Source organism: Panicum virgatum, chromosome 2K, assembly GCF_016808335.1.
Source record: "Panicum virgatum strain AP13 chromosome 2K, P.virgatum_v5, whole genome shotgun sequence".
Classification (NCBI taxonomy): Eukaryota; Viridiplantae; Streptophyta; class Magnoliopsida; order Poales; family Poaceae; genus Panicum; species Panicum virgatum.
Genome location: NC_053137.1, coordinates 11,235,047 through 11,262,193, shown reverse-complemented (window position 1 = coordinate 11,262,193; position 27,147 = coordinate 11,235,047). Strand labels below are relative to the sequence as shown.

At 41.1% G+C, this 27,147-nt stretch overlaps 3 protein-coding genes across 3 annotated transcripts; 2 read left to right on the top strand and 1 right to left on the bottom strand.

Annotated features, from left to right (window-relative positions):
- The first annotated feature begins 7,964 nt into the window (after positions 1-7,964).
- LOC120666215 (metal transporter Nramp1-like) lies at positions 7,965-16,871 on the top strand. The gene is made up of 12 exons (XM_039946003.1): positions 7,965-8,229; positions 8,323-8,363; positions 8,490-8,568; positions 8,649-8,753; positions 9,145-9,254; positions 14,219-14,400; positions 14,649-14,718; positions 14,836-15,009; positions 15,099-15,203; positions 15,612-15,743; positions 15,933-16,028; positions 16,127-16,871. Exons 1-12 carry the CDS (start codon positions 8,025-8,027, stop codon positions 16,421-16,423), a joined length of 1,596 nt encoding a protein of 531 aa, XP_039801937.1. The 5' UTR covers positions 7,965-8,024; the 3' UTR covers positions 16,424-16,871.
- Positions 16,872-19,384: 2,513 nt separating this feature from the next.
- Positions 19,385-21,907, top strand: LOC120666205 (BTB/POZ domain-containing protein At4g08455-like). The gene is made up of 2 exons (XM_039945992.1): positions 19,385-19,811; positions 21,331-21,907. Exons 1-2 carry the CDS (start codon positions 19,515-19,517, stop codon positions 21,802-21,804), a joined length of 771 nt encoding a protein of 256 aa, XP_039801926.1. The 5' UTR covers positions 19,385-19,514; the 3' UTR covers positions 21,805-21,907.
- Positions 21,908-22,709: 802 nt separating this feature from the next.
- LOC120666196 lies at positions 22,710-25,681 on the bottom strand. Its single transcript, XM_039945984.1, has 6 exons — positions 25,309-25,681; positions 25,106-25,179; positions 24,935-24,997; positions 24,452-24,553; positions 24,275-24,334; positions 22,710-23,751 (listed from the first exon to the last, which is right to left on the bottom strand). Exons 1-6 carry the CDS (start codon positions 25,634-25,636, stop codon positions 23,011-23,013), a joined length of 1,368 nt encoding a protein of 455 aa, XP_039801918.1. The 5' UTR covers positions 25,637-25,681; the 3' UTR covers positions 22,710-23,010.
- Between the last annotated feature and the right edge of the window lie 1,466 nt (positions 25,682-27,147).

Here is a 27,147-nt window from a genome sequence, read left to right as displayed (position 1 = left end):
ATCAAAACTAATTCATTTTAAATCAGAAAATTTTGAAACTAGTATCAAAATTTTTCTAAAAAATGTAACATATCTATTATTGCTCTATTTGAATCGTGGTTATTAAAAATAATAGACATAACTACAAGCAACCAAATATTATGAAAATAAAAAATGAATATGAATAATTGAATAGTATCATGCTAATAGATAGGTTACATTGTTAGAAAACTTTTAATTTTCACATTTTTCTAATTTAAAATGAATTACTCATGCATTTTTTATTTTAAAATTAAATACTTCTAATTCTCACAAAATTGAAAATTACCTTCAAAACAAGCTAAGGGTCAAATTTGTCCGATTTCAACAGTTGGATGATTTTTGTTATCCTGTTTTATAGTTAAAGATTGAAAATCAGATTTTTATGATAGTTTGAGAGTACAAACGGGACTTTTCTCTTATATATACTGCATACCTCGTACTTAGAGTTCCAACGTAGGTGAATTTTAATTATGGATCTGCCACTGCAATGAGCCACTTAGAATAGCCAAACAGATTGTATTGGTTGAGAAATATAAAATACTATCCAAACAGATTGTATTGGTTGAGAAATATAAAATACTATCAAGATGATCCTCATCATCTATTTTGGCCAATTGCCATGAGCTCTGTTATGAAGAAATTAGTATTAGTGATCAATTTCTATAATAGTTAATTAGTTTAGTCATTAGACGGTTACCTTTCTCGAAAGTGTCAATTCACGAAGGGGCCATTCACGAAGGGGCCATTCCCTTCGAAAATATGCACCATTTCCCTCTTGTACATATATAAGAAGTGGTCTAAACCATCAATCAATACAATCTATCATTACATTCTACTCTACTCTACTTCTAACACGTTATCAGCACCTTGTCTCTTCACCGAGCGAAAAAAATGAGAGAACTCGGCGAGAAGCACAGGGCCGAACTCGCTCTCTTGAAGTAGAACTCGTCGAGTTCTTGAACAGAAAGAACAGGGGCGATGGAGTCCTCGCCGCAGTTCACGTAAGGAACACAAGAGGCCTCTGCATCTCGACGGCAAGAGCGAAGGCAAGAACAGAAACTAGGCCATGAACTTCAACGAGTAAGACTAGACTCCGTTCATCTACATTTCTTTGCAAATCAAAGGAGAGACGCACCATCGTTCTTGAACGAAGTACGCGCATCCGTGCCAATCCAGCCGCCGTCAGCGGCGCGGTGGCCCACGGCCACCGTCCATCTGACCCCCCCGAACGCCGGCAGCCCTCGCTGCATCTCCTCCACGGCCGGACTTCCGGCGGCCCATCGGGCAAAGGGCGCACGGTGACGGCGTCCTCGGCGCCCAATCCTCCTCCTGCACCGGCCATGGCGCCAGTGGCGCCCTCCGGCATCGCAAGCGCTCGGCGCGGAGCCCTCCAGCGGCGCTTCGCGGCGAGGCGTAGGGGCAACGACGGCGGCGTTGCGCGGAGGCGGCGGCGCACCCGCACAGGGGCAAGGTTACGGCGGCGCTAAGGCAGGCGGCAGCGGCCCCTGGGAGAAGCGGCGCAGGCACAGCAGGCGCAGCGCACAGCGCCGCCGCATCCTGACGACGGATGGCGAGACCGGCAACGCCGGTTGGGGCGAGCGGCGGCGGTGTTTGGGGGAACGAAGAGGTACGACGATACAGGCGTCGCCCCACCGCCAATTGACCGAGCAGCACGGTCCGAAATGGGCCACCACGCACTCACGTGGCCCAACAGAACGATGCCCCAGCCTGAGGCCTCCGGCCTCTCTTTTCGTTTATAATAAAAAATGTCCAGAGACTTTATTTTAATCATATGTTTAGAATATATTTAGAATAATATCTATTCTGCGTATTCTATTTAAGTTTTTGGATTGTTGACAATACCTTTGGTATTTGGCACAAATATAATATGGATGCTATATTTATTTTGAAGCATCTTGTGATCATCCGATCCTAGATTTGTTGTGCAAATTTTTGTCAAACAATCTAACCACGTGCCATTATTTTTTTTATATATTTTATTTTGGCACTTACTATTCTACATCAGTAGAATATTTAGACTCGTATTGGCCCAATCTAGAAAGGCAAAATGACAGCCAAACCATTTTCGCTAGCGAGGCTAATTAAAATTATCTATTTTTGTCTCTGACTTAAATAGTATCGATATGGCAGAATAGTTTGCTAATCTTGTTAATCTGGTAATTTTCCATAAATTGTATTCTAACAAAGATTGTTTCTTTTAATTAAGAATTTCTTAATTTATGATGGTTTATGCAAAATTGTTATATCCATATCTTGGATACATTTGGAATCCCAACACAAGTAATGGAGACCTAGGCATTGGCTGCGCTTAATTCATATTGAATTATTCAGCCCAGAGACCGTGCCTGTAGCAGCAATTTATTTGCCTACTACTGAGTGATCTACTCTATATTTCAGACATAGAGATTATCCGCTATGTGTGTACCATATTAATAATGATTGTCTATGAGGTCTACACACCTTGTAACTACCTCTAATTGTTGTGAGGTTTAAAGTTTTGTTGATTACCTCCAACTATCCAAAACAAAGTGAAGATATGGATTCCCTAAATTTTGCATTGAAGTTTACAACATCACCATAGTGATTTTGAGTTTACCTTAGGTATAAACTCATTACATCAATGGGTTGTCACTAGTTGTGGATATTGACTTTAGAGGAGTTTGATGAACTCGCTCTAGATGGTATCATTATCCCACATGGACAGTGGACAATAGCATTGGTTTTATCCCATTGACTAAGAAAAATTTCATGAACCTCAATCTAGAGTTGTTCGTTATACATCAAATATGTTGTAATACTTATTGTCAACGCATAAGTATTGTACGTACCATATTATGAATTTGATACTTGACAATATTTATGGATTTCTATATATTAGATGAGAATTTCATTGAATTTTGTCATATATAGATTGTACGGGAATCATTCCAATGTGGAATGATATTTGTGCCTAGTGGATAATTTGTACCACAAACTCTATAATTACGGAAGCAAAATATTCTTGGTTCTTGTGACAAGAAAAGGGAATATTTTTGGCTATCGCTGATGCGATGCAATGATAGTTTGGTCGACTCTTTTCCACTATCATTCTTCCTAAGGATATGAGTAAATAATTGAGGACATTTAATTATGTCCTAATTCAACTCATATTTTACTAAAGTATAGAGATATCCACATGTGTTTAGGAAAACACAAAAAGATAATTTTGGATATGGCATATAAGTAATGAGATGGATCTCATTTTGGTTGTATTATGCATACAACCATTCCCGTACAATATGTTGCGTATAAGAATTTTTCACATTGTTGATCCATTCAAGATTTGGAATGATCAACTGGCCATCCATAGGGATGCATGAAAAATTATTGGTAATTCTTTTGGTCCTGGTTTCCCCAAAGTATGGATACTGTAAGTACCACAGGGATATGGATTATAAGATCCTCTTATCTTAAAATTAGGTTGACTCTATTAGATTCTTGATCATATTCAAAAGAATATGTATGGGTCCGATACAAAGATTGTATGGACAGTTCAGACATTTCATGGTTGTATAGATATATCTATGAGATGATCTAGAGTGTCTAAAGTTTACACACTCAGCCATGCATTTGGGAGATAATGCCTTTTGTTATGAGCATTATCCTAAACACTACTAAACTTTTGTACCTTCAATGATGATTGTTTGGTATAACATAGGTTTAGTTACATATCCAAAAAGATAAATTGGAATCTAGATGTATGACATTATGTCATAGCAGGACCATTATTAGTAAAATACTATTACCAACTTCGTGTTGCAGTCAGGTAGATTTACACACTCCTAACTTATAATTAACTGCATATCCCCTATATGCATTTAGTACGTGGAGATCCATGAAGATTTCCTATTTGCGTAAGATTGGTTACGTTGTATACGTACCACTCTCACCACTGCAGCATACATTGATGGGTTCACACAAGAAATTGGGGATCAATCTGAGATTTAATCTCAGTCGATTGTTCAGTACAGATCTCTTAGAGAGGATCTATTTACAACTTGTATGCTTGTTTATAGTATAAATGAGCTTTTCTAGACATTAGGGGGAGATTAGAAGTACCATATATAATGCCCGGAAAACAATTGAATGCATAAAGCATTTCAAGCTCAGGATCACGTACTAAATAAATTGAACTTTGAGTTCAAAGAATTATTGATTTGCATAGTATTACAAATAAACTGCCACATGCATTTACTAATCATTAATCTAATGCAAGTATGTGCCAGAAAGAGTAGTGGTATTAAGTAAAACCACTCAACTCCCAATTGTAAATAAGAGGGGGAGCAGTATGGCCATAAAGCAGGATTATTCATGCTAGCAATAGAAGACTTTTCGTCTAAATTAGTAAATGCAACTCAACCTTTGGTTGAAAGATACCTAGAGGACATTTTATATCATGTGGATATTTATAATCCACAACCCAGCTCAGAGGTGCACCAAAATACTGATGCTGAGATATCGGAAAGCCCTGACTCTCGTTTAAGGAAGTCACGATGAGTCATTCAGGGTACATTTTTGAGTTTTGATAACCGGAGGATTATATCATATAAAGGCTACATGAGTCGACTCATACTTCTCTAAATAAATATTATACATTATTCAAAGTTATTCAGTTAATAAGACCATGGCAGAGTGCTTTGTCACTCTTACTGGAACTTGTTGAGTAAAGTTATACAAACAGAGATAGTCTTGCTCACTTGAAGAGAGGTGTTTTTGATAGTAAAACCAACACCTAGACGTACCTTTACAGTGGGTACAAAAGTTTTTTCATTCTAGAATGGATTGAGAACAATGAGGTGGTGAGATTAAAGCAAGACTAGTAGCATAAGAGGTTTACGCAAAGCCCAGTGCATTGATTTCAATGCAGGTTATTCTCCATAGTAAGTTATAAATTTCCGATACTACCTTTTTGACCGGCAGTACAAAAGCATCTATCTTTGCAGTTGATAGTTGATAGATGTAGTGATTTACATATGATCACTTGATTTGGTATATTGTGAAACTTCTGGGAAGGAGTTTACATATCCGATACTTATATATAAAATCGCAACAAATACCGTGTATTGCTTAAGTCAATATATGACTTAAGGCAGTTAAGTTGATTTTGGTACAATTGACTTTGTATGTATTCCTTATATTAAAGGATACAAGATTGATTACACGTGGTGTTCATTTTAGAATCCTTAATTGGATTTTCTAGTATTATATGATGGTCATTAATCTTGACATCATTGGTAATGAACACTTGTCAAGAACATGTTGTAATCTAAAGACGGAGTTTAGAGATGGAAGATAACGGTCTAAATCAAAATTTTATTTTGTGTTTAGGATCCAAGTATTTTCTTCCAGATTTTTATAGTAAAGCTATCTATATCCACATCATATTGAATGAGTCAATATGAAAATGGAATCCTATGGTGATTCTACCTCATGATAGAGAAAGGCATGAGGAAGATTGTTTATTATGCCATAGTGATTGAATTGAGATATTAGGACATATGATCCATTATCCCTGTGCCATTTATGCGCTAATATATATATTGCAAAAGTTTCCGGTCGGATATTGTCTTTGCAATAATTTGCTATCTAATAGTTGCGCTATTCTACCTAAGGCTGGTAGATTCAAGTTAAGAATATTTTTGATATCTTAAAATAGCACATACGAATTTGGTATAATCCATGATCCAATTACGTGGATATCATGATTCTGGTTATCCATAAGATCCCAAAATTTCAGATCATTAAAATAAGCTTTACATGAATATGGAAATACCATTATATAATAGTCTTTAAGTAGACATTTAATGGTCAATTCCATTAATTATTCTGACATTGTACTATACAAGACTGCACATGAATGTGCATAGTTTGGTAGAATGATAGATCACATACTGAAGTTATGTGGTATTGATTCTATTGAATCAAATATCATTATCTATAAAGGCAATGCAGCTTGTGTTGTTTAGATGAAGACAAGTTATACTTAATACAATACTTTGCATTAAGATTTTCTGTTCCATAGGTCATATGGACATACATTTACAAACTAAGTAGTGTGAAAATCTCGTTGAGATTTTCACATAGTCTACCATATTTCACATTTTATATGTGTTGAATACATTGATATGAAAAGTTTGCAAATTTCAGGGGGAGAGTCTCTCGTTTCTCTGATTAGTAACTTGTTGAAAACATCATATTACACTCTTTTCTTTGTATGAGTTTTTTCCCTTTGGGTTTCTCATATAAAGTTTTTAATGAGGTAATATCAACACAAAATTATGTCCTATCATCCATTTTTCCCATAGAAGTTTTTGGTGGATGATATTGGAACATACGATACATTGTACTCTTTTCTTTATGTGAGTTTTTCTTATTGAGGTTTCTCATATAAAGTTTTTGATGAGGCAATGTCAACATAAAGTTATATGCTATATCATCTAGTTTTCCCCACTGGGGTTTTTAGAAGATGATATTTGAAGCATATTGACCATAGGGTCAAGGTGTTATTAGACTAAGACTTTGTGTTATCTAAAGGGTCTACTGACATTGGTTATTGTATACTATGGTGTTTCTCCTTATTTTCCCACTGGGTTTGAAGTAGTTTTGCCTAGTATACCCAATTTTACTTTGGTTTTCCCATAGGGTTTTCCAAAGATTCTCCTCACATTTTTCCTGAAAGGTTTTTGGGGGAGTTATATATATCGCATCACCTGATTTTCCCCATAGGGTTTTCAAGGAGTTATTTGATTGATTACAAGACCACAAGAAGATCAAATTGATTAAAAAAAGAAGAAAATTGATCATGGGGGAGTGTTATGAAGAAATTAGTATTAGTGATCAATTTCTATAATAATTAATTAGTTTAGTCATTAGGCGGTTACCTTTTTCGAAAGGGCAAATTCACGAAGGGGCCATTCACGAAGGGGCATGTCCCTTCGAGAATAGGCACCCTTTCCCTCTTGTACATATATAAGAAGTGGTCTAAACCATCAATCAATACAATCTATCATTACATTCTACTCTACTCTACTTCTAACACATGAGCTCAACCCAGGAATTCCAGCTCCTATACGCTTGTGTGCTAGGGTTTAGGGTAGGCAGATGGATGGGTACATGTAAACGGTTACGGGCTTACGGCAGTGAAGTTTGAACTGGATGCGGCCGAGTTCGAACTCCGCATGCATGTTGCCCTCAATCCAAGGAGAGCTGGAGCTCGATCTTGGCGGAGGAACCGTGGGAGCGAGCACGCATGCACACAGCCAGATGGAGACGATCCCCATCGCAGGCCCGGCCCTGGAGTGTCGGCCCGAGCGCAGGCGGCGTGCGCGCACGCGCCAGGAAGGGCAGGGGCGGGTGACGTGGGCCCTCGTCCCCGGCGGCGCGCTCGCGCCCCGGCCACGCCAGCCCCCGCGGCGCGTGCAGCGCGCGCTCCCGCCTCGGGCCGCGCGGCGGCGGGCGCGAGCCGCCGCCGGACGCGGCGCGCCCACTGGTTGTTGTTACTCCTCCTATTAGTTGAGATTTCGGAGGGGGGAGGCGGAGCGCGGAGCCGCAGAGATCGATCTCGCCCTCAACCAGCCACCGTCGGGGAGCTACGCGTTGCCGCCTAGCCGGCCGGCCAGCCAGCCTCGTCCTCCTTCCTCTTCCCTGCCCGTCGTCGCGCTCCGGTCTCGTGCGTACGAGCCTGCTCGATCCGTCGCCGCCGCCACGTACGGGAGCTGCCGATGGATGCCGCGCAGGCGCCCGCGGGAGTGGTGGTCGACGTCGAGGCGCTCGCCGGACGGGGAGGGAGCCACGCTCCCGCTGCGCCGCCCGAGGTAAGCCATACGTGTACAAGCAGGTAGCTAGTGGGAAACAGGAACCTTTCCGCGTGCGCGCTGCCTGTTTGTGGAAATGCCTGCTTGATCCTGGCTTCGTGCTGGTGCGTGAGAGGCAAGGGTCCGCCAATGTTCGTTGTAGCTCCAAGCCTCACGGCAGTTGGTCCTCAGGCTCCTCTGTTGTCCAACTCAAATTTTGGTCCACCCGAGCCAAAGTCTTTTACAGAACTGATTCATTGGTGCTTCTTAACGCAGGAGCCAGCATGGAAAAGGTTTTTGTGCCACGTTGGACCAGGATTTATGGTTTCCCTGGCCTACCTTGATCCCGGGAACTGTACGCGCCACACCCTTAATTTCATTCCTTTTCTTCTCTCTACCTCCAAATCTGCATCATGCTGTGGTTCTCATGTTTGTCATATTTGTACAGTGGAGACGGATTTGCAGGCTGGATCCAGTCACAGATATGAGGTACACTTTCTGATCATTGTTTTCGCGTGCCACTCATCCTAGCTAGTAAGCTACATTCCGGCCTACTACTAGTCGAAAACTAACTATGTTGGTTTTGCTGTTTATTCTTAATTTCCTCATCTGTAGCTCCTCTGGGTGATCCTGATTGGCCTCATCTTCGCACTAATCATTCAGTCACTATCTGCTAATCTCGGAGTAGTCACAGGTATTATAGAGACAATTAATTGTCATGCATAGGAATGCAATGTTAAATCTGTTGGTGTTGATGGCTGTTCACTGACTCAGGGTGGCATCTTGCCGAGCTATGCAAGGCGGAATATCCAACATGGGTTAGAATCTGCCTATGGCTGCTGGCAGAGTTAGCTGTGATTGCTGCAGATATCCCAGAAGGTCAGAACTAATAAGATCATCTTAAATTTAAAAGAAAATCAATGTTTAACTGCCATGTTTAATTTTCTGCTTGTCATGTATAATATTACTGAGGTTAGATGGATATAAGGTAAGAGCAGTACTGTTGTTCAAAACTAATTCTTAACGCAGAAGCTAAAATGACAGATTTATTCTTCTGGCTAGTTTTCAATTTAATTGTATTTGTTCAATTTCAAGATTTCAGAAATTAGTAAAATGTAAATCAATGGAGATTTTTTTTTATGAATATAGAGGACTCTGTTAGTTCCATTTTAATTTGCCTTCATTACTGGAAAAGAACAACAATATTGATCTAACTTTTTGCTGATTGGTGGTTGCACCATCTGCTTCTTACAATTGTTAGCATTTTCAGTTATAGGGACAGCTTTTGCTTTCAACCTCTTGTTCCACATCCCTGTTTGGGTAGGGGTTCTCATCACCGGCTCAAGCACGCTTCTCCTCCTTGGACTGCAAAAATATGGGGTAATCATCTTATTCTTAGACATATACTGAAAGCAATATGGCTTGAGAATAGTAGATTGATTTAGGGAGTGCAAGTCATGACTCATGTATACATATATAGGCAAGGGTCTCTAGGGTTTATAGAAACAGAAACAATCAAGAGATCCTTGCCTAACAGCACATCATCTATCTATCTATCCCTAGGGGCGGCGCACCGCAGCAGGCCTGTGCCAACACCTAAGGCCTCTGTACCACAGAATTTGCATTAAAAAATATTTTTACTCATTTTGTCTCAAATACTCATGCAACATACAGATATTTCAGGTTCGTCCAGACTCCAGATTATACCAACTTTTCATGCTTCTTACCATATTTTTATGAAAATTTTATCCACATACTTCAGGCTCTTTGATCAAAATAGTATATTGATGAAAATGGGAACCTCTCTTCCCATCAAAAAATTCAAGCGTTATGCAGGCAGTATGCTTCTTATCATCTTGGGTTCATGAAAAATTCCCTGAATGCTTAATCCACTATTGCAGCAAATGAAAATCATTGAACTGACAGGAACTCTACAAGAACCTCTGTAGCTCCCCAAACATATGAAAATATTATTTAGTACAGAGTAGTAAAGTCTATATTGCCCCCATGAACTTGTCACCGAGTTTAACCCCCCCTCCCCCTAACTCCAAAACTGGACATCATACACCCCGAACTCAGCTGGTTTTCGCCATAACAGAGCAGTTTTCCTTTCTTTTTCTCCCTCCAACTTTCATAGCAAGGAAAAAAATAGTTAAATAGCTCTAGAAATTATGAAATTTTTTACAGAGGTAGAGTAGGTGATAGGGAAACTATTTGAACTATTTTTTTATATGTAATGCAATTTTTTGGAAATATAAATATCTGAATATGGGTAAAATTTAAGTTTCATTAAAATTTTAGGGTATCAAAACGTGCTCCAAAATTTACCAAAGTTGAAAACATAGGTTTATTCCCAATTTAGTTTATCATGTTAATTTTATTTGACTGATGTTCCTAAGCAATATTTTAAGTTTGTCTGTAAAGGGTAAATTTGATTATTTTTTTGAAATTTTGAAAATTTCTGGAACATGAGTGAAATAAAATTAACATAATAAACTAAGTTCAAAATGAATCTTATGTTTCAGGTAAATTTTAGAGCATGTTTTGATGCCCTAAAAATTCGACGAAACTTAATGGTACCTATATTCAAATATTTATATTTCAAAAAATTTTGCATTTCAACTAAAAAGAATGGTTAAAATAGTTTCCCTATCACCTACTCTGCCTCTGTAAAAATTTTCATAATTTTTAGACCCATTTCTTGCTATGTAAGTTGGAGGGAGAAAAAAAAGGGGAAAACAGCTTTGTTGTGGCGAAAACTAGGGTGGTTTTGGTCCCGTGGGGGTAAATCAAATGGTTTCAAGAGTTCGGGGTGTAAGATGTCCGGTTTTGGAGTTAGGGGGGGGGGGGAGGGGGGGTGTTTAAACTTGGTGACAAGCTCAGGGGGGCAATATAGACTTTTTACTCTTTAGTACAATATCTTAGCATGTGGATAGGAAGAACACTTCATTCCATCTTAGGAGATTGTTCTGAGCAGCAGAGGAAGATAATAAGATGTAAAGTTATCTAAATTTTGCAAACAAACCAGAGTTGATGAGGGTTTGATACAACATTTTACTGAAACCAAAAAGATTTGACAGAGTTATTCCTAGGACGTTTTCTAGCTATAACATTTTGACAAATGCCACTTCTGTTACAGAGATTATGCTGCAATTTTATAACAACATCCACTTTTCTAAATCTAATACATCATAGAATCTGTGACCTTTAGTTCACAAATTAACTTCCATATATCAAAATTTTGATATTTCCGAGCTTATTTTCATGATGACAAAGGGGTTGGTGCCCACACCGCCACACGAATCATACTGCTAAGTAATACCCCCTGGAGCTAGGAAGTCAGAAATGTAGATAAATTATAGCTGTGTCAACATAAGGCTACAGTGGTGGATCTAGAATGTGAACCTAAGGGGGGCTCATTTTCCTCTTCTTCTTCTCTCTTTTTGTTCTTCTTCCCCCTCCTTTTCTTCTTCCTCTTCTTCATTCATGGTTGAAAAATGTTGGGGGGGGGGGGGGGCGGGGGGGGGGGGGGGGGGGGGGGGGCGCTGGAGCCCCCCACACCCATCCCCCCTTGATCCGCCCCTGAGCCTACCTACCTATAACACTGATCCCTATTCCATTCTACATTTCTTAACTTTTTAACACAAGCAAGCAAAGAGCACCCAAATATTTTGAAGGCTCAGAAGCAATCTTAAGGAAGCAGATTGGAGTGCTAATCTTTCTGTCTCGAATACCCCCAAAACATTTTATCCACCCATTAAGAAAGTGCATTAAATCCTGTTAACAGCTCATAACCAACAACAGTAAAGCTTTTTAATCCCAAGTAGGCTCGGCTATGCTAAATATGAAACAACACAAGAGCCAGTCACATGAATGAAACAGATGATAAGAAATTATAAAAAAGGGTATTAGCATTAGTAATAAAAGTAATTAGCACATAGAAAAATTAAGAATTCTTCCTTCCATGCAAAAGATGCCATTATCATATTGAGGTACTGACAATCCAGGTTCAACTACAGGATAGACTGCTGCATATCTAATTCTTCAAGCTCTAGCTCTATGGAATTATTAATTTATTTGTTCAAATGAACTCAAGAACTGTAATATAACATTACGGCTACACTCTGGCCTTCTCCAGAAGCATGGACAGTATCTCATCCACAAAGTCTGCCAAGAGCACATCTCCAGACTGCACAAGGATCTCCAGATTGTCTGTATGGTCCAGTGATGGAATAGAAAGAGACGCATCTTCAGAACTAGAACTGCCCTTGGAACTCGAAGCAATGGCATAGCACCCATCTGCCTGCTGTGTGAGCCCTATGTGCACAAATAGCAGTTCCTCCATCTCCACCAGCCATGGCTTCAGGTGATCTCCCTGGGCATCCCTGTCTTTGACCCCATAATAATCACGAGGAAGCATGTATTCATGCTCCACTTCTCGGTCTCCATTTATCAGTTTCTCCATATCACGTCGCTTCAGTAGGTCCTCAAAGAGGCTGAAAATTGCATCGACGGAGCCACGGGCCTCTAACAGTGATTCAGAGCAGACTGAGATGGCCCAGACAGCGGCAGCGCACACTGGTGATGTCTTGACATGCCGGAGGGCCCTCAGAATACCCTTCAGGAGCTGGGCGCGCAGCATGGGGTTGCGGTCCATGATTTCTTTGATGTAACAAATACAATCGATGAACACAAGGTACTTTGGATCTAGTATAAATCGCATGATACTCTCCGGATAAGCAGATTGGCATTCTCTAATTGCCTCTGCCAGCATCTGTTGGTACTCTATAGGGATATTAGCAGTGGCTGCCAAGTCCAGTTCATTCTTCAGGAACCATAGCACATCAACGATGTTCCTTGGGGTGAGGAGGCTCACTGCCAGGTTCAGAACTTTCCTTCTCACAGCAAAATTGCGATTTGCCAAAGCCCCTAGTACATCCATGGCCAGGTTGTCGAACCCTGGGTGATCCACCATAGTCATTCTAATCTGCTTCAGCCTATCAAGTATTAAAATGACGCTGGGTATCTGAAGTGATAACTGAGGTGGAAATACTATGAGAATATTGCAATAGGCTCTTGCCACGGCAAATGCAAAGCCCGGAACAACACGGGACAGTGAGGGAAGGGCGCCTGCACATGCATATACCACGGTGGCGTGGGGGGACAACATCAGCGAGGCAAAGGCTCTGACATACCTAGTATCATTCATGATTCCTGGTGAGCTATGGAAGAAGGTATACATCACTTTCACCGCAGTCAATTGGTCCGGAACCTTCAACAGCCTCACCATACTTGCGTGATGCTGGATACGGCGCAAAGCTTCATTCATTAAATAACACTGGATGGCATGGAGAGCCTCACCCTTTGAGTCCATATTGATGTTGTTGCTGGTGATGGCATCCGAGATTGCCTTCAAGATTGAGCGGAATCCCCTCTTGGTGGCAATTTCGTGGTGAGGCTTTTCCAAATTGGAAACAAGGCCAGCGATTAGGCGGCATACGAGCTGGGGTTCAGGGAGTTTACCTCCATCCATCAACACCAAGGCATGGTTCATAGCGGCGATGTTGGCAACTGGGTTCTCAGACTCGAGATTGGCCATGATCATCGAGAAATCGCCGCATGGTGGGGTGTTCTCCATGGCCACCAGAGCAGATGGGGAATTTTTCCAGCTACTTGGTCAGCCTGTTTGTTGTGTATTGGGCTGGTGGTAGTGTACGCAGCGCGTGTGACCTATATAACATGCAAGGCGTTTGTCTTTTACCTGAAAGACAAATGGATACCATTAATTCTTTTGTGTTTGTTGTGAGCTGTATCAAAAATTCCACCTAAGGTGCACTTCATTTAGAATCTGGAGTGCGATACAAACAAGGGATGCTTCACATACATTCCATTAATACAACCGCATCCGAACCAGGTAATCCAACCCCTTTGGTAAATGCACCACCCAAGTGATTCTTGATTGTGGTTGTACAAATGGGTTGTGTGTATATCAGTGCTCACTGCTCAAACTGCTCAGCCAACAATGTGGTATGCAACCCCTCATCCAATTGTGTGTTTGGTTTGAGTTACCCTTGATGATCCAACATGAGATCATCCTACGAATATTGGTGGGATGACTCCACTATAATATATTTACACTAAACTTGTGCTTATGGGGAATGACGTGGTAGATCTATGCATCCCATTCCCCAATCCAAACAAGAAAATCAGAAGCGATAAAACCAAACTCACCATAAACTACCTCCAAAGCTGGACTCTGCATAATACTAATAATTGACCATTTATAAAAGAATTTTTCATGCATATGCACTGACATGTAGCCTTTGTTTTGTACATTTACCTAGGTTAGGAAGCTGGAGCTTTTGGTTGCGCTATTGGTGTTCACCATGGCAGCATGCTTCTTCATAGAGATGAGCATTGTAAAGCCTCCTTCAAAGGAGGTTATCCACGGGCTATTCGTCCCTAGTTTGAGTGGTTCTGGTGCTACTGGGGACACTATAGCCCTTCTTGGGGCTCTTGTGATGCCGTAAGTAATCTTCACAATATTTTTGTGCTTATCTGTGTGTATGCAGCGTATCTTTCTTTTGTTTTTCTTTCAAGGAGATTTTGTTTTAGATAATTATTTTTAGCTACATACTAGTTTATCTGCTAAAAACTAGAACTCTGTTGCTCTATGATTGTTCCCTTATCACGTCATTTAATATTATAAATGTTGCATGTAATAGTTCAAATTCCCTTTCAGTATAAGTAAATTATTTCCTAAATTAACTACAGGCACAATCTATTCTTGCACTCTGCCCTGGTACTGTCAAGGAACACACCCTCATCAGTAAGAGGAATCAAGGTGAATAGATAAAATAGAACAGACGTTCAGAATTCAGAAAACATTCAAGTTAGATTCTGAAGTGAGGAAAAGGTGCAATAGTCAGCAGATATGTTTTTTTACTCGTTTGCACTTCAGGATGCTTGCAGATTCTTCCTTTTTGAAAGTGGCGTAGCGCTGTTTGTGGCACTTCTCATCAACATCTGTATTGTCTCTGTCTCTGGAACCATCTGTAACTCAAGCAAACTCTCACCTGATGACTCAGCAAAATGCAGTGACATCACCTTGGACTCCTCGTCCTTCCTCCTCAGGGTATGACTTGTGATTACTGCCTGGTCACTAGCTTTTTGGCTAAAATTGTCAACTACCAGTTATAATGGATTACTTGTATTGTATTTTAGAATGTGCTAGGTAAGAACAGTGCCGTTGTGTATGGAGTGGCACTCTTGGCTTGTGGAATAAGCTCAACCATCACTGGCACTTACGCTGGGCAATACATCATGCAGGTACTACTTCTTGTCCAACAGATGAAGTCAAATAATATTTGATATCAAGTGAGATTTGTTGTTTGTAAAAGAATTCAAATTTGTCACGTGAGAATGGATTTAGTAAATTAATTATCAACTTTACAAGTTCTACATCATTTTGGTTTTTTTAATATATATACTTAAAACATAATGTCTGAAGATGCCCAAAGGATCTGTATCTGTCCTAACTCCAAGGAAATCAGATCAGTAGGGGGTTGCCCCTACTTGCTCAGAAAACCAAATCATATCAGAGCTAGTATATATTCTTCCCCACTGTATCTAAACTGCTATACATAACCATCACATGTCAAATGTGACGTGCTAAACGTACAAGCAGTAGTACCTATACCTGATCTACGTTTTGCATGTCTTTGGCTTTTTGCTCAGGGTTTCTTGGACATCAAGACGAAACAGTGGTTGAGGAACTTGATGACTCGCAGTATTGCGATTGTACCAAGCTTAATCGTTGCCATCATCGGTGGGTCCAGCGGCGCTGGCCGTCTCATCATCATCGCATCGGTATTATTTTCCACCTTCTGGTGCATCCACTGTTTGTCTATACAAACAGCATTTACAGAATCTTCTGATTAATTAGGTAATCTAATTGGATGAACTAATAGCTGATCTAATTGGATGAACTTAATCTTCTGGTTATATAGAGAAAATCTTGTTGATTGATTTGGTTAACTTACTGTAACTTTGGTGCAGATGATATTGTCAGTTGAGCTACCGTTTGCTCTCATCCCACTTCTAAAGTTCAGCAGTAGTAGCAACAAGATGGGAGAAAATAAGAACTCCATCTATGTAAGTATGGAAGTCAGTAGAATTTCATGATTTTGTGTATGAATGCACAAATTAATTTGTTTTTTTTAACTAATTATGCATGTATTGACCGCGTGCAGATTATTTGGTTCTCGTGGATCCTCGGGTTTATCATTATTGGGATAAACATCTACTTCCTCAGCTCTAAACTAGTTGGCTGGATCTTCCACAACTCGATGCCGATTTACGCTAGTGTGCTCATCGCCATCGTCGTGTTCCCCCTTATGCTGCTCTACATCTCTGCTGTGATCTACCTGACGTTCAGGAAGGACACCATCAAGTTTGCACTTCGTGGTGAGCTGCAGGCTGTTGAAACTGACAAATCAAAGGTCGCCAATCATAGCAGCAATGAGGAAAACAAGGAGCAGCTTGTTTAGTCGTCCCATGTTTGCAGGCATATGCTAGCTTTGATAAATGCCTGTATGTCATGGTTGCAAGGGCCATACAGGTTTAGAAATAGAATCAAAGCATCAATCAAGTCTGGAGAATGATTTCACGATTGTTGAGGAGCTTGATGACTAATATTCGAAGAAAAGATGTTGCTACTAATTGATCTTTATACAGCACGCTTGGAGAGAATGGCAGCACGACAACTGGGATTGACACTAAAGCTCGGAATGGTTTAAAGATAATTGGTGAGAACGGGCTTGAAGCATAGTTAGATCCCTGAGTTGTTCATGTACGAATTCCTGCAGAAGCATAATTTTTTGAAAGAATCTTTAATCTGGAATGACTTCGATGTTGTTTCGGTTGTGAATATGCGATGCTTAGAACGATGCAGAAACAGGGGGGAAAAACCTACATGATTTCATTTGATCTATGTAACATCAGTCTTAAATTTTCAATTTACATGATGTTTCATCAAAATTTATCTACATCGTTCTTCATCATAAATCTTGGATGGGAGGACCGATGAAGTTTATGAACAGAGAAATGGTAGTCATTAGTTTTTTTTAGGAAGAAATGGTAGTCACTAGTGGGCCGGGCCCACATTCAGACTCCGCAAAGAGGTGTTTTTTATTTTTGTATTTTTCAAAAAAAAAATTATAGAAATATATTTTTGGTTTCAGGTTTTACAGTTCTATACCCCTACCGCCCAGCAGGGGGGCGGCAGGGGGCCTACCGCCCAGCAGGTAGGCAGTAGGGACCTTTATGTAAATAAAAATAAATTTATTTTGCGCAGAGGTTCTTGGAGGGAGTCTGCCGGGCAGCAGGCCCCCTGCCGCCCCACCAGTTGGCGGCAGGGGGCCTGCCGCCCGGCAGGGGGGCGGCAGGCTCCCTCCTCTAATATAAAACTCCGCCCCTTCCCTCTGCGCCCTCATTTTCTGCCCACGAGATCCAGAGAGGGGAGAGGGAGAGAGGAGGGGTGAGGGAGGTAAAAAAACCGGCGAAGCCCTGCAGGATTTTGGATCCGAACCGCAGGTAACCAATATTTCTGCAGAAGGCTCAACGCAGTTTGCTACGTGGGGGTACGGCTACTAGGACTACCCTAGTGCTAGTGACATGCTGCATCGTTGTGTTTATTCTGTTTTTTTTTTAAAATTACCTAAGGCATGTTAGGTTAGTCCGGAATCTGTTTACCGTAGTTTGCAACGGGTTCTGCCATGCCACTGCATGTGTGATGTGTGTTTCATTATCGTTGTATTATGATGTTTGTATCTGATGTTTGTATCTCTGATGTTTATTTGTAATGAGATAGCTGTGAACCGCTTATTTATACACTTCAACGTTCGCATCTTATCACTCTCGTATTTTCCATTACATACAATAGATGGTATGTTTATACTTCGATGCTCCATTACGACTAAGTACGATTCAAACTCGACATTATGTACATGTCCAGTGAATGCAAAGTTAGGTACGAGACATACATACAAGCATAATACAACATTAACAATACTAAATGCGAATACATCTTAAACCGATAAACATCATATGTTATAGATCATGACATGAAATCATCTAGGTCGTCATCCCAGTTGACAGATGGTGGTGCTGCAGGTGGTATAGTATGGCTCGACGAACCTCTTGCCTTTCCCTTTATCTCTTTTCTGGATTTACGTTCATGTACAGGGGGAGGAACATCATGTGTTGGAGGCCATGGTTTCGGGGCATGAAGTCATCCATGTCGTCATCCCAGTTAACACAAGTTGGTGGTTGAGGTGCTGCATCATGACTCGACGAACCTCCGGGCATCTGTTCTTGCGCAGGCCAAGTACTATCACCCGAAGATCTTATCCACCTCCTTCGTCTAGTTTGCGGCATAAGTCCACCAAAGATACATATCAATTTACGGAAATTTGGTATCGATTTGTTAATCAACTCCGTGTCCTCGGGGTAATCCTAGCATATAATTACACAATAATTTTACTATTTCGTAAATATGGATTACAAATAACGGACGTGATTAGAACTAAATAAGAGTTACCTTAATGTGCATCTCATACACTTCTAGCCGCATTCATATCTTACAATTAGTTTGTAAGAATCCAATAATATAAGAATGATTCGCTAGTTCACATACCCTCATGTATATCTTCCGACGTTCTAGCAGGTGTTCCTTTAAATCTTGCATTGTAATACCTCGAAACAATGTCAAATCTTTAAACTCAACTAATTTGGACAACACCATCTCTATCGTACCATCCGTTAATGGATCCAACTTCTTACTGATTACAAGATGTGTCATGATGTCAAGAAATATACTAGATTTTTCTTCGGTCCATGAAAATCCAACAGAATTGGAGGCAGCCATTGCCTTATGCTGCAATAATAATAAGGTACTGTCATTCTAAGTTTACTATTCTATATTTCACTATCCAAAAACTAAATCTATTCTAATTCATAATTATTTTAGAAACAAGTCTATAATAGTTGAGAAATATTGGTTACCTGCGGTTCGGATCCAAAATCCTGCAGGGCTTCGCCGGTTTTTTTATCTCTCTCACCCCTCCTCTCTCCCTCTCCCCTCTCTGGATCTCGTGGGCAGAAAATGAGGGCGCAGAGGGAAGGAGTGGAATTTTATATTAGAGGAGGGAGCCTGCCGCCCCCCTGCCGGGCGGCAGGCCCCCTGCCGCCAACTGGTGGGTCGGCAGGCTCCCTCCAAGGACCTCTGTGTAAAATAAATTTATTTTTATTTACATATAGGTCCCTACCGCCTACCTGTTGGGTGGTAGGCCCCCTGCCGCCCCTCTGCCGGGCGGTAGGGGCATAGAACTGTAAAACCTGAAACCAAAAATATATTTTTGTAATTTTTTTTTTGAAAAATACAAAAATAAAAAAAACGCCCGCAAAGAGTCCGTGAGACAAGCCCAGATAAAGCCCACCAGCCCACCACGACGCTCCCACCACCCACCCATCCGCGCCGCCACTTCGCCGTCCAACCGGCGGCGGCCGCACCACCGCTCCGGAAAGGGACGCTCTCGTAGCTCGGCGGCGAGGTCGGCCTGCGGAGGAGGAACCCCGAAGATGTGGTGCCAGTCGTGCAAGGAGGAGTACGAGGTGGAGGACGCGGGCACCTGCAAGGAGTGCTACGAGGAGGCCAGCGAGACGGAGGAGGAGCTCAAGCGCGAGATCGACGACCTCCGAGCCCGCCTCCTCTTCCTCCGCCTCCCCTCCCCCACCCTCGACGCCGCGTCCGCCCCGCACTCCGACCTCCTCCTCCACGCCATCCCCTCCTGCTCCTCCTCCGGCGCGGGAGGCGACGGCGGCGACGCCGCGCGCGCACCATACACACCCGCCGTCCCCGCCCACCGCGTCATCCTCGTGAGCAATTCTCCCCCCCCCCCTCCCACCTCTCCTTGCGCTGTTTAGAGGATCTCTTGGTGGGATTCATGCTAGATTGCTTCGCTTGTGCGGTTCTTGATAGTTCCGTTCCTGACAGACCCCTAGATCGACTAGCCTAAGAAAATAAACCTAGTCCTAGTAAAAAAAAAAAGATTGTGAGTTTGTGATGTTTTTGCTTTCCTATTTCATTCATAGAATCATAGACCTCTGATTCGCAGTAGCCGGTTGAATAGTTCTAGTAGCTCACTGTCCTACCCATCGATTCCTCTAGTTTGGTAATCACCGGCTGTTCGTGGTTAAAGATTTCATTTTGCCACTACTGGTACCAGTGTGCAATGGAGATGTGGAGCCCCTGAGAGTTCTTGACGTGTACTTATTTGTGAATTTCTCTATGGTCATTTCGGTTGCAGATCAGAATGTGACACATGAGAAATTGGTGAAACTATCCAAACAGGTAAAACATAAAAAATACTAAATTTACCAGAAGTATGCTGTGGATGGAACAAATTTTGCACACATATGAAAAACCTTCACGGTTTGTATTTTTTCTGAATGTAACAAATCATACATATATCCGTGTTCAATACAATCGATCTTGATTCAAGGGAGTGGGCAATAGGAGATCATACTTTTATTTTTTCTCGAGATCAATCGATGGACAATTTAGACTTTCGAAATGCTTGAAAGCAATTATAATGCTACATGCCAACAACCATATCTTAATGCTTGCCATATCATCTAAATGATGGGGCGAAGTGGTGCTTATTTATGGCTTGAATTATTGGAGCAACAACTGTATCTAAAATATGTTTGTTGGCCCCATAGCCCCATAGCTTAAATGGCCGTGCTATAATTGTTTTGCTTTGTTAAAACTAACCTAAAATTTGATGCATTGGAATAACTGTATCTACGAGGTAGATCACTCTCTCTTCCTTAACCTATGATACAGTGTATTAGAGATGCCTGGACTATGCACCATGGTTACATGTTAGTCCTGATTATCCTGGCACAGTCACATGCATATAATAAAATGTTAATCGTGCCAGTCTCAGTGGTGAATGCTGATTAACTACATGACATAGTCACTTACACATGCACATTTTTAGTTTTGCTCGAGGATGGGATTATTTTCACATGGTAACAAATATATTCATTAACTGCCGCACCTTTTCGTTTAGAATCTGTGATCTATGAACTATTTGGATGCAGTGCTTGACTCTTTATGTTTCCATATGCCAATGCATACCGATGCATATTCTAGCAGATGCATAGGTACTAAGCAAATTTCAGCTGGTAGCTTCAACTTTACCTTTTATTTATAGTCATGCTAACATTCTTCTAATTTCTCCAGTTGCTTGAGCTTCACCTCAATAGTGTTTAGTTAGTTTTGCTCAAAATATTCCTCATTTTTGTGTTAATTGACCTCTCAGGATTGGTTGCAATTTTTGTTGCATTAGAATTGCCTTGTACATTGAACTGATCTTTTCCTTTCAAACAGGCAAGCAGATCTCCTGTTTTCAGAGCGATGCTTGAGAATGAGATGGAAGAGAGCAGGAGTGGCATCATCAAAATCTTTGATGTGTCCTATGACGTGCTTCGTACTTTTGTCCATTACATGTACACAGCAGAAGCTCTTCTAGATGAGCAAATGGCATCTGATCTCTTGGTGTTGGCTGAGAAGTATGAAGTAAAGCACCTGAAGACCTACTGTGAGAAGTTCATAACATCCAAAGTGAACAATGAAAATGCCATTGCCCACTACGCATTTGCACATCGCCACAGTGCAAAACAGCTGCTGGAGGCCTCCCTTTCTGTGCTTATGGACAATATGTCCACACTAGCAGATCGGGAAGAATACAAGGAGCTTGTTGAGAAGGACCCGAGGCTTGTCGTGGAGATCTATGAAGCCTATCTCAACCGACAAGTCAACACTGCGGCTGGGAAGGACACAGATTGCTGTAGCAGGAAATGATGATTACGAGCAGAACTATTGTAGTATTAGTATTCTAACAATGCGTATGTGTATTCATGGAAGCAAAACTTAAACATCAAATTCTACTGCTTGCTTAGATGCACACTGCTATCTTTTTAGATGATACTCCCTCCGTTCGGAAATGATCTACATATTTTGACTAGAGAAAGTCATTCGAAGTAAAGTTTGACTTTTATTAATCACTTAGAATATAATGTCAATTACGAATAACTCAATGTCATCTCAAAACCTCTTTGAATACATATGTATTGACATAAATTTTATAAACTAATTATACATATAATTTAACTAATTATTAGTCAAAGTTTATAAAGTTTGACTTTTCCTAGTCAAAATATGTAGATCATTTCCGGACGGAGGGAGTAATCAATTAGACATGTTGCTGGTGACAGCATGCCCAACTGCTCATAATGAAATGTGATGTAATGGCATCTTGACGTAATATAGTGAACTAATGTGTGATGGGCATTTGACGATCACCATATTAACTTGATCTTGGGGCAGCTGTGATGATGGTCCGCGGGCAGATCTCGTGGTGGGTTCGTTTTAATGACAAAAGGCACTTCGCCTCCGGATTGGTATGCTTTGAGACAGTTGCATTTTCGTTTGCCGATAATATACTGCGCTCCAATTTGAGGATCCCATCAATTATAATAGGGACTTCAGAATTCTTTGTCGCTCCAATCAGCTTGTTTGCGAAACCTGACATGTACACGTTTTTACAGAGATTATACAAGGTGGAAAATCTGGTGAGGCTTGGTAGCCAGATATTATTATTTGACAGCATACTCTGCTGATGTACATTGTTGAAAATAAAGGTAAAATCAGAGTTACATAACCAACTCAATTCACAATTTTGTACCCACATTTACAATCGTGTAAAGAAAATCTGAAAATGCTTAGAAAAATGCAACTTATCTTATGGATTCTCTTTCTGTCTCCACAAGGGAAAATGGATACGAGAAGCCTTTTGTTCCCTTCACTAGTAAGATTTATGTACAACTTGAGATGGCATTGCACAAATATTTCAAAAAAGTGAACTGGACTGCATAAATATACAAATCTAGATGCTAAGAGCTAGTGTACAGAAATAGGAAAATTATTACAAGCTCGTATAATTAATATAACAGCAAAAAATTGACTACCAAAATCTATCAACCTGCTGATCAGATACACACTACAATATTAGTAGTCAGCAAATAGTTCAGAAATTTGGTCATCTGTCCATTCTGCTAATGAAGCAACTGGCATTGCCTTTTTGGGGTTGATAAGTGAACCACTGATGGAAGGAGCATATTCTTGAGTTGGCTGAACACAACCTGCATTCACAGCAGTGAAGTTCCTTTGCTGATGCTCAATAGGCTCCTTGATGGAGGCATGCTGACCATTAAACTGTTCTGACATACCATCTAACTCAGTGTTCATATTTCTCTTTAAAACCTGATTGTTCTCAGTATCTATTCTCGAGCTTGCAGTTTCACCATTGCCATCAGGAAGCATTGCATCACTCTTCAGCTTTTTACTAATATGGAGCATCTTTTCATTATCGAAAGGTAGCCTAATATTTTCATTATCACTAGCCTGAGTAGAATATCTGTCTCCAAACATGACTGTACTTCCGCAAAGACTAGGCTGAGAACATGTCTTTCTGCGTGGACCTCCAGCCAACATTTGTAGTCCACCTTCCTGGTTATTTCCTATACTACATCTAGCATAAATATCCAGTGCTGAATTGCTATTATTTGAATCCGATGTTCCCTGGTGTTGAAGAGAAACCTCCATAACTGTCATCTCATTGTTACTGGCCATCATCCTTTCATGACCTAAAAGTCTTGTCATTATATTGGTGGTAGAATCCTCACTTCTTTCAGTAGTATTTGATGAAATCAGTCGCTTAGATGGGGCATCACAATCCTTTCTGAAAATCTGAAAACATTTGCATATTATACCCATATGCCATAAGAGGATTCTCAGACAAAACAGTATCATCTAATGTGTTTGAGAGCATTTGTCAAAACACCCCAGCGAAATTGCTGCAGAAAGAATGCTATACACTTAAAATTCCTGACTCCTGAGACTTGAAACGCAACTGAATTAAAACGCAGATATCAAGAGCCACCTTTTCTTTTTCACTGTACTCGTGCAATGACTAAAGCGCTAACATTTCAAGATTTTAAAAGTAATATGTAGTCCATTCCAGATCAATGGTTGATTAGAAAAATTCATCTTCGGGTTCGCGCTTGATTTGTTGCCTTAAAGTAATGGTTTGCATCTCATTAACACAGTTCAAACACAAAATTCAAGTTCCTTTCCTTTTTATTATTCAGTGGAAAATCATATTTCAATATTCATTGTTTACAACAACAATTAAACTGGGAAACCATGACCATCATGAACACTAAAAACAGACTGCAGGCACTAGCAGTAGGTATGGAACTATGGATAATACCTTAACCACTTTGGTAATGTTCAGGTAGCATGCCTTGGGAGTTGGACGGAAAACAGGTACCTGAAATTGAGAACATCCTCAACTGCTCAACTGCTGAACCAATCACTTGCCAGTAACCACCACAGTTGTCGGTATAGTAGTTTGAAAAAAAAAGAAACCACAGCTTATAAATTTTACCTTACTCAGAAGAATGACACAGCCGATAGAAATATCCTGACCATAATTACCCTCCAAAAGAACTTTCTTGTGTACTGCAGCGGAAATTGTGTCCGTAGGGTCCTATCAAGAATTACCAATCACTGTCACTCAGGTAAAGAGATGCTATTTTCGGGAGAACATATCATTTTACTTGTTTCAAGTGTCCACTCATCAATGAATGTAAATCCCTGCAACTTAAAAAGTACGTAGTGTTCCCATTTCACCCCTCAGCGGCAGGTCGCCTTTACCTTCCTACATCCTGCCTAATAAAAAGAAGCCTCCGGGAAACCAGTAAAGCAACGTATGGGCAAGAGTTAAGGGTACGAATGGATAGTGGGGCACATCACATTAGGTGACATAAAATTCTGTGGCCGTAGCAATCGAACAGGCATTAAACTAGTTACTGAAAAGAAAAAAAGATAGCACAAGGAGCAGAATAAGGCGTTGATGCCCAATGCTAACCTTAAGCGTAATCAGGAGATCGCCCAGACCATTTGGCTTGCAGGATGTCACCACCCCGGCCACCTGACGGCAATGCAAACGCCCATAATGGTCAGTGCGCCACGAAATCACACACTCTGTATGACCGTATGAGACGAAAAGCTGAAAGCCAGGCAGGTTCGGAACACGCACCAGAGGTGCTCGACGCAATTCCTCATCACGCCTGATCTCCTCGATCCCCGGCTGCTCCCACGCGCGGTCCTTCACTGCATCGAACGCAGCCCACAATGTTGGACCAATCACGCGCACAGATTTCACTCGCTAAGAAACGCGAAGAGAGAGCTCATCAGCGGCGAGACCAGCGCGACGTGCTCGGAGTCGGAGACACCCCTCACCGAGGAACTGGAGGGCGCAGAGCCAGGGGGGCAGCAGGAAGTCGTCGGCGACCGGGCCCCGCGCGCCCGCGCGCCCGAGAGCGAGAGGCGAGCCGCCATCGGCGCCGCGGCGCCGCGCCGCGTCCTGGACGGCGGAGGCGGGCTCGGGGGCGCCGCGGCGGCGGGAGGGGTGCGCGGGCCTGTCCCCGCGGGAGGGTGCGGTGGCGCGGGAGTGCGGGGTGGGCGGCGATAGGAACGGAGCGTCGGGGCGGATGTCGGAGTCGTCGACGTCTAGCGCGGCCTCCCAGGCGGCATCGGCGGCGGCGGGGGATAGGAGGAGGTGCGCCATGGAGGAAGGGGGCGGCGGCGGCAACCGGCGGCGAAGTGGTTGTGGGTTTCGTTTTGGGATGGCAAAAGTCTATTTTACCTCCTCCAACTATCACCAAAGTTTGGTTTTCCTCCTACAACTATAAAACCGGGTATTTCACCTCCCTCAACTTTTCAAACCGTCCATTTTACCTCCCTCGAGCGGTTTTGAAGACTGTTTGCTACAGTAACCGTAGTTTTGTCTTTTTCTTTTTTAAAAAAATTTCAGTTGAATCTTTGAAAAATCATAGTAAATCACAAAAAAATCATAAAATAGAAAATTCAATTTTGTTGGACTCCACATGAGTAGATATACGCAGTGAATATATTATATAGTATACTTTAGTACAATTTTTTTACTGTAACTTTAGATATATATTTTTCTGTAATTAATTTATAGCTACAGTTTTCGTCGTCCCACTATGGTGAAATTTTTATGGTGAGCTAATCATTATATGATTGAGCTGTAGTAAAAATTTTATGATTATTAGATCATGTTTGACTGATCTATAGATTTATCTATATAAACTAGATAAATCTATAGAAAAATCTAGACGAATCTATAGATAAATCTATAACTCAGTCATACATGATCTAATAATCATAAAATTTTTACTATAGCTCAATCATATAATGATTATCCCACCATAAAAATTTCACCATAATGGGACGACGAAAACTGTAGCTATAAATTAATTACAGAAAAATATATATCTAAAGTTACAGTAAAAAAATTGTACTAAAGTATACCATATAATATATTCACTGCGTATATTTACTCATGTGGAGTCCAACAAAATTAGATTTTCTATTTTATGATTTTTTTGTGATTTACTATGATTTTTCAAAGATTCAACTGAAATTTTTTTAAAAAAAGAAAAAGACAAAACCACGGTTACTGTAGCAAACAGTCTTCAAAACCGCTCGAGGGAGGTAAAATGGACGGTTTGAAAAGTTGAGGGAGGTGAAATACCCGGTTTTATAGTTGTAGGAGGAAAACCAAATTTTAGTGATAGTTGGAGGAGGTAAAATAGACTTTTGCCTTTTGGGATGGCGCCGAAAGCCGACAGCCCAGCGGCCGAAAAAGCTGGGCCGAAGAGCCCTTTCGCACGGGCCTGGGCTTGAATTGGTTTGTCTGGCGAAGTTGGTTCATTTGAAGTCTTAACATTACAGTTTCCAAAAAAAAAAAGAAGTCTTAACATTACGAAATGGAAAAAGTCATTTTGCTTCTTTCAGCTTTAGACCGAATCTGCTTTTACTCTCAAGACAATGAAACCGTCCGACTAGTCTCCTCGAACTCCCAAAACTATTCACACGACCTCCTTGAGCGGTTTGGGCAGCGTTTTTTTCTCTTTTTTTATATTTATTTTGACTGAATCTTTGAAAAATCATATTAAATTAAAAAAAATTATAAAATAGAAAATTTAATTTTGTTGGACTCCACATGAGTAGATCCACGCAGTGAACATATTATATGATATATTTAGTATAATT

Excerpts from the sequence above, each read along its gene's own strand:
- LOC120666205 (XM_039945992.1), top strand. The coding sequence starts at position 19,515 with ATGTGGTGCCAGTCGTGCAAGGAGGAGTACGAGGTGGAGGACGCGGGC. Across the intron at positions 19,812-21,330 it reads CCGCCCACCGCGTCATCCTC|GCAAGCAGATCTCCTGTTTT; the intron begins GTGAGCAATTCT and ends CCTTTCAAACAG.
- LOC120666215 (XM_039946003.1), top strand. The coding sequence starts at position 8,025 with ATGTTCGTTGTAGCTCCAAGCCTCACGGCAGTTGGTCCTCAGGCTCCT. Across the intron at positions 8,230-8,322 it reads CTACCTTGATCCCGGGAACT|TGGAGACGGATTTGCAGGCT; the intron begins GTACGCGCCACA and ends ATATTTGTACAG. Across the intron at positions 15,204-15,611 it reads CTGGGCAATACATCATGCAG|GGTTTCTTGGACATCAAGAC; the intron begins GTACTACTTCTT and ends CTTTTTGCTCAG.
- LOC120666196 (XM_039945984.1), bottom strand. The coding sequence starts at position 25,636 with ATGGCGCACCTCCTCCTATCCCCCGCCGCCGCCGATGCCGCCTGGGAG. Across the intron at positions 25,180-25,308 it reads CTGCGCCCTCCAGTTCCTCG|TGAAGGACCGCGCGTGGGAG; the intron begins GTGAGGGGTGTC and ends CGTTCGATGCAG. Across the intron at positions 23,752-24,274 it reads ACATTACCAAAGTGGTTAAG|ATTTTCAGAAAGGATTGTGA; the intron begins GTATTATCCATA and ends AAATGTTTTCAG.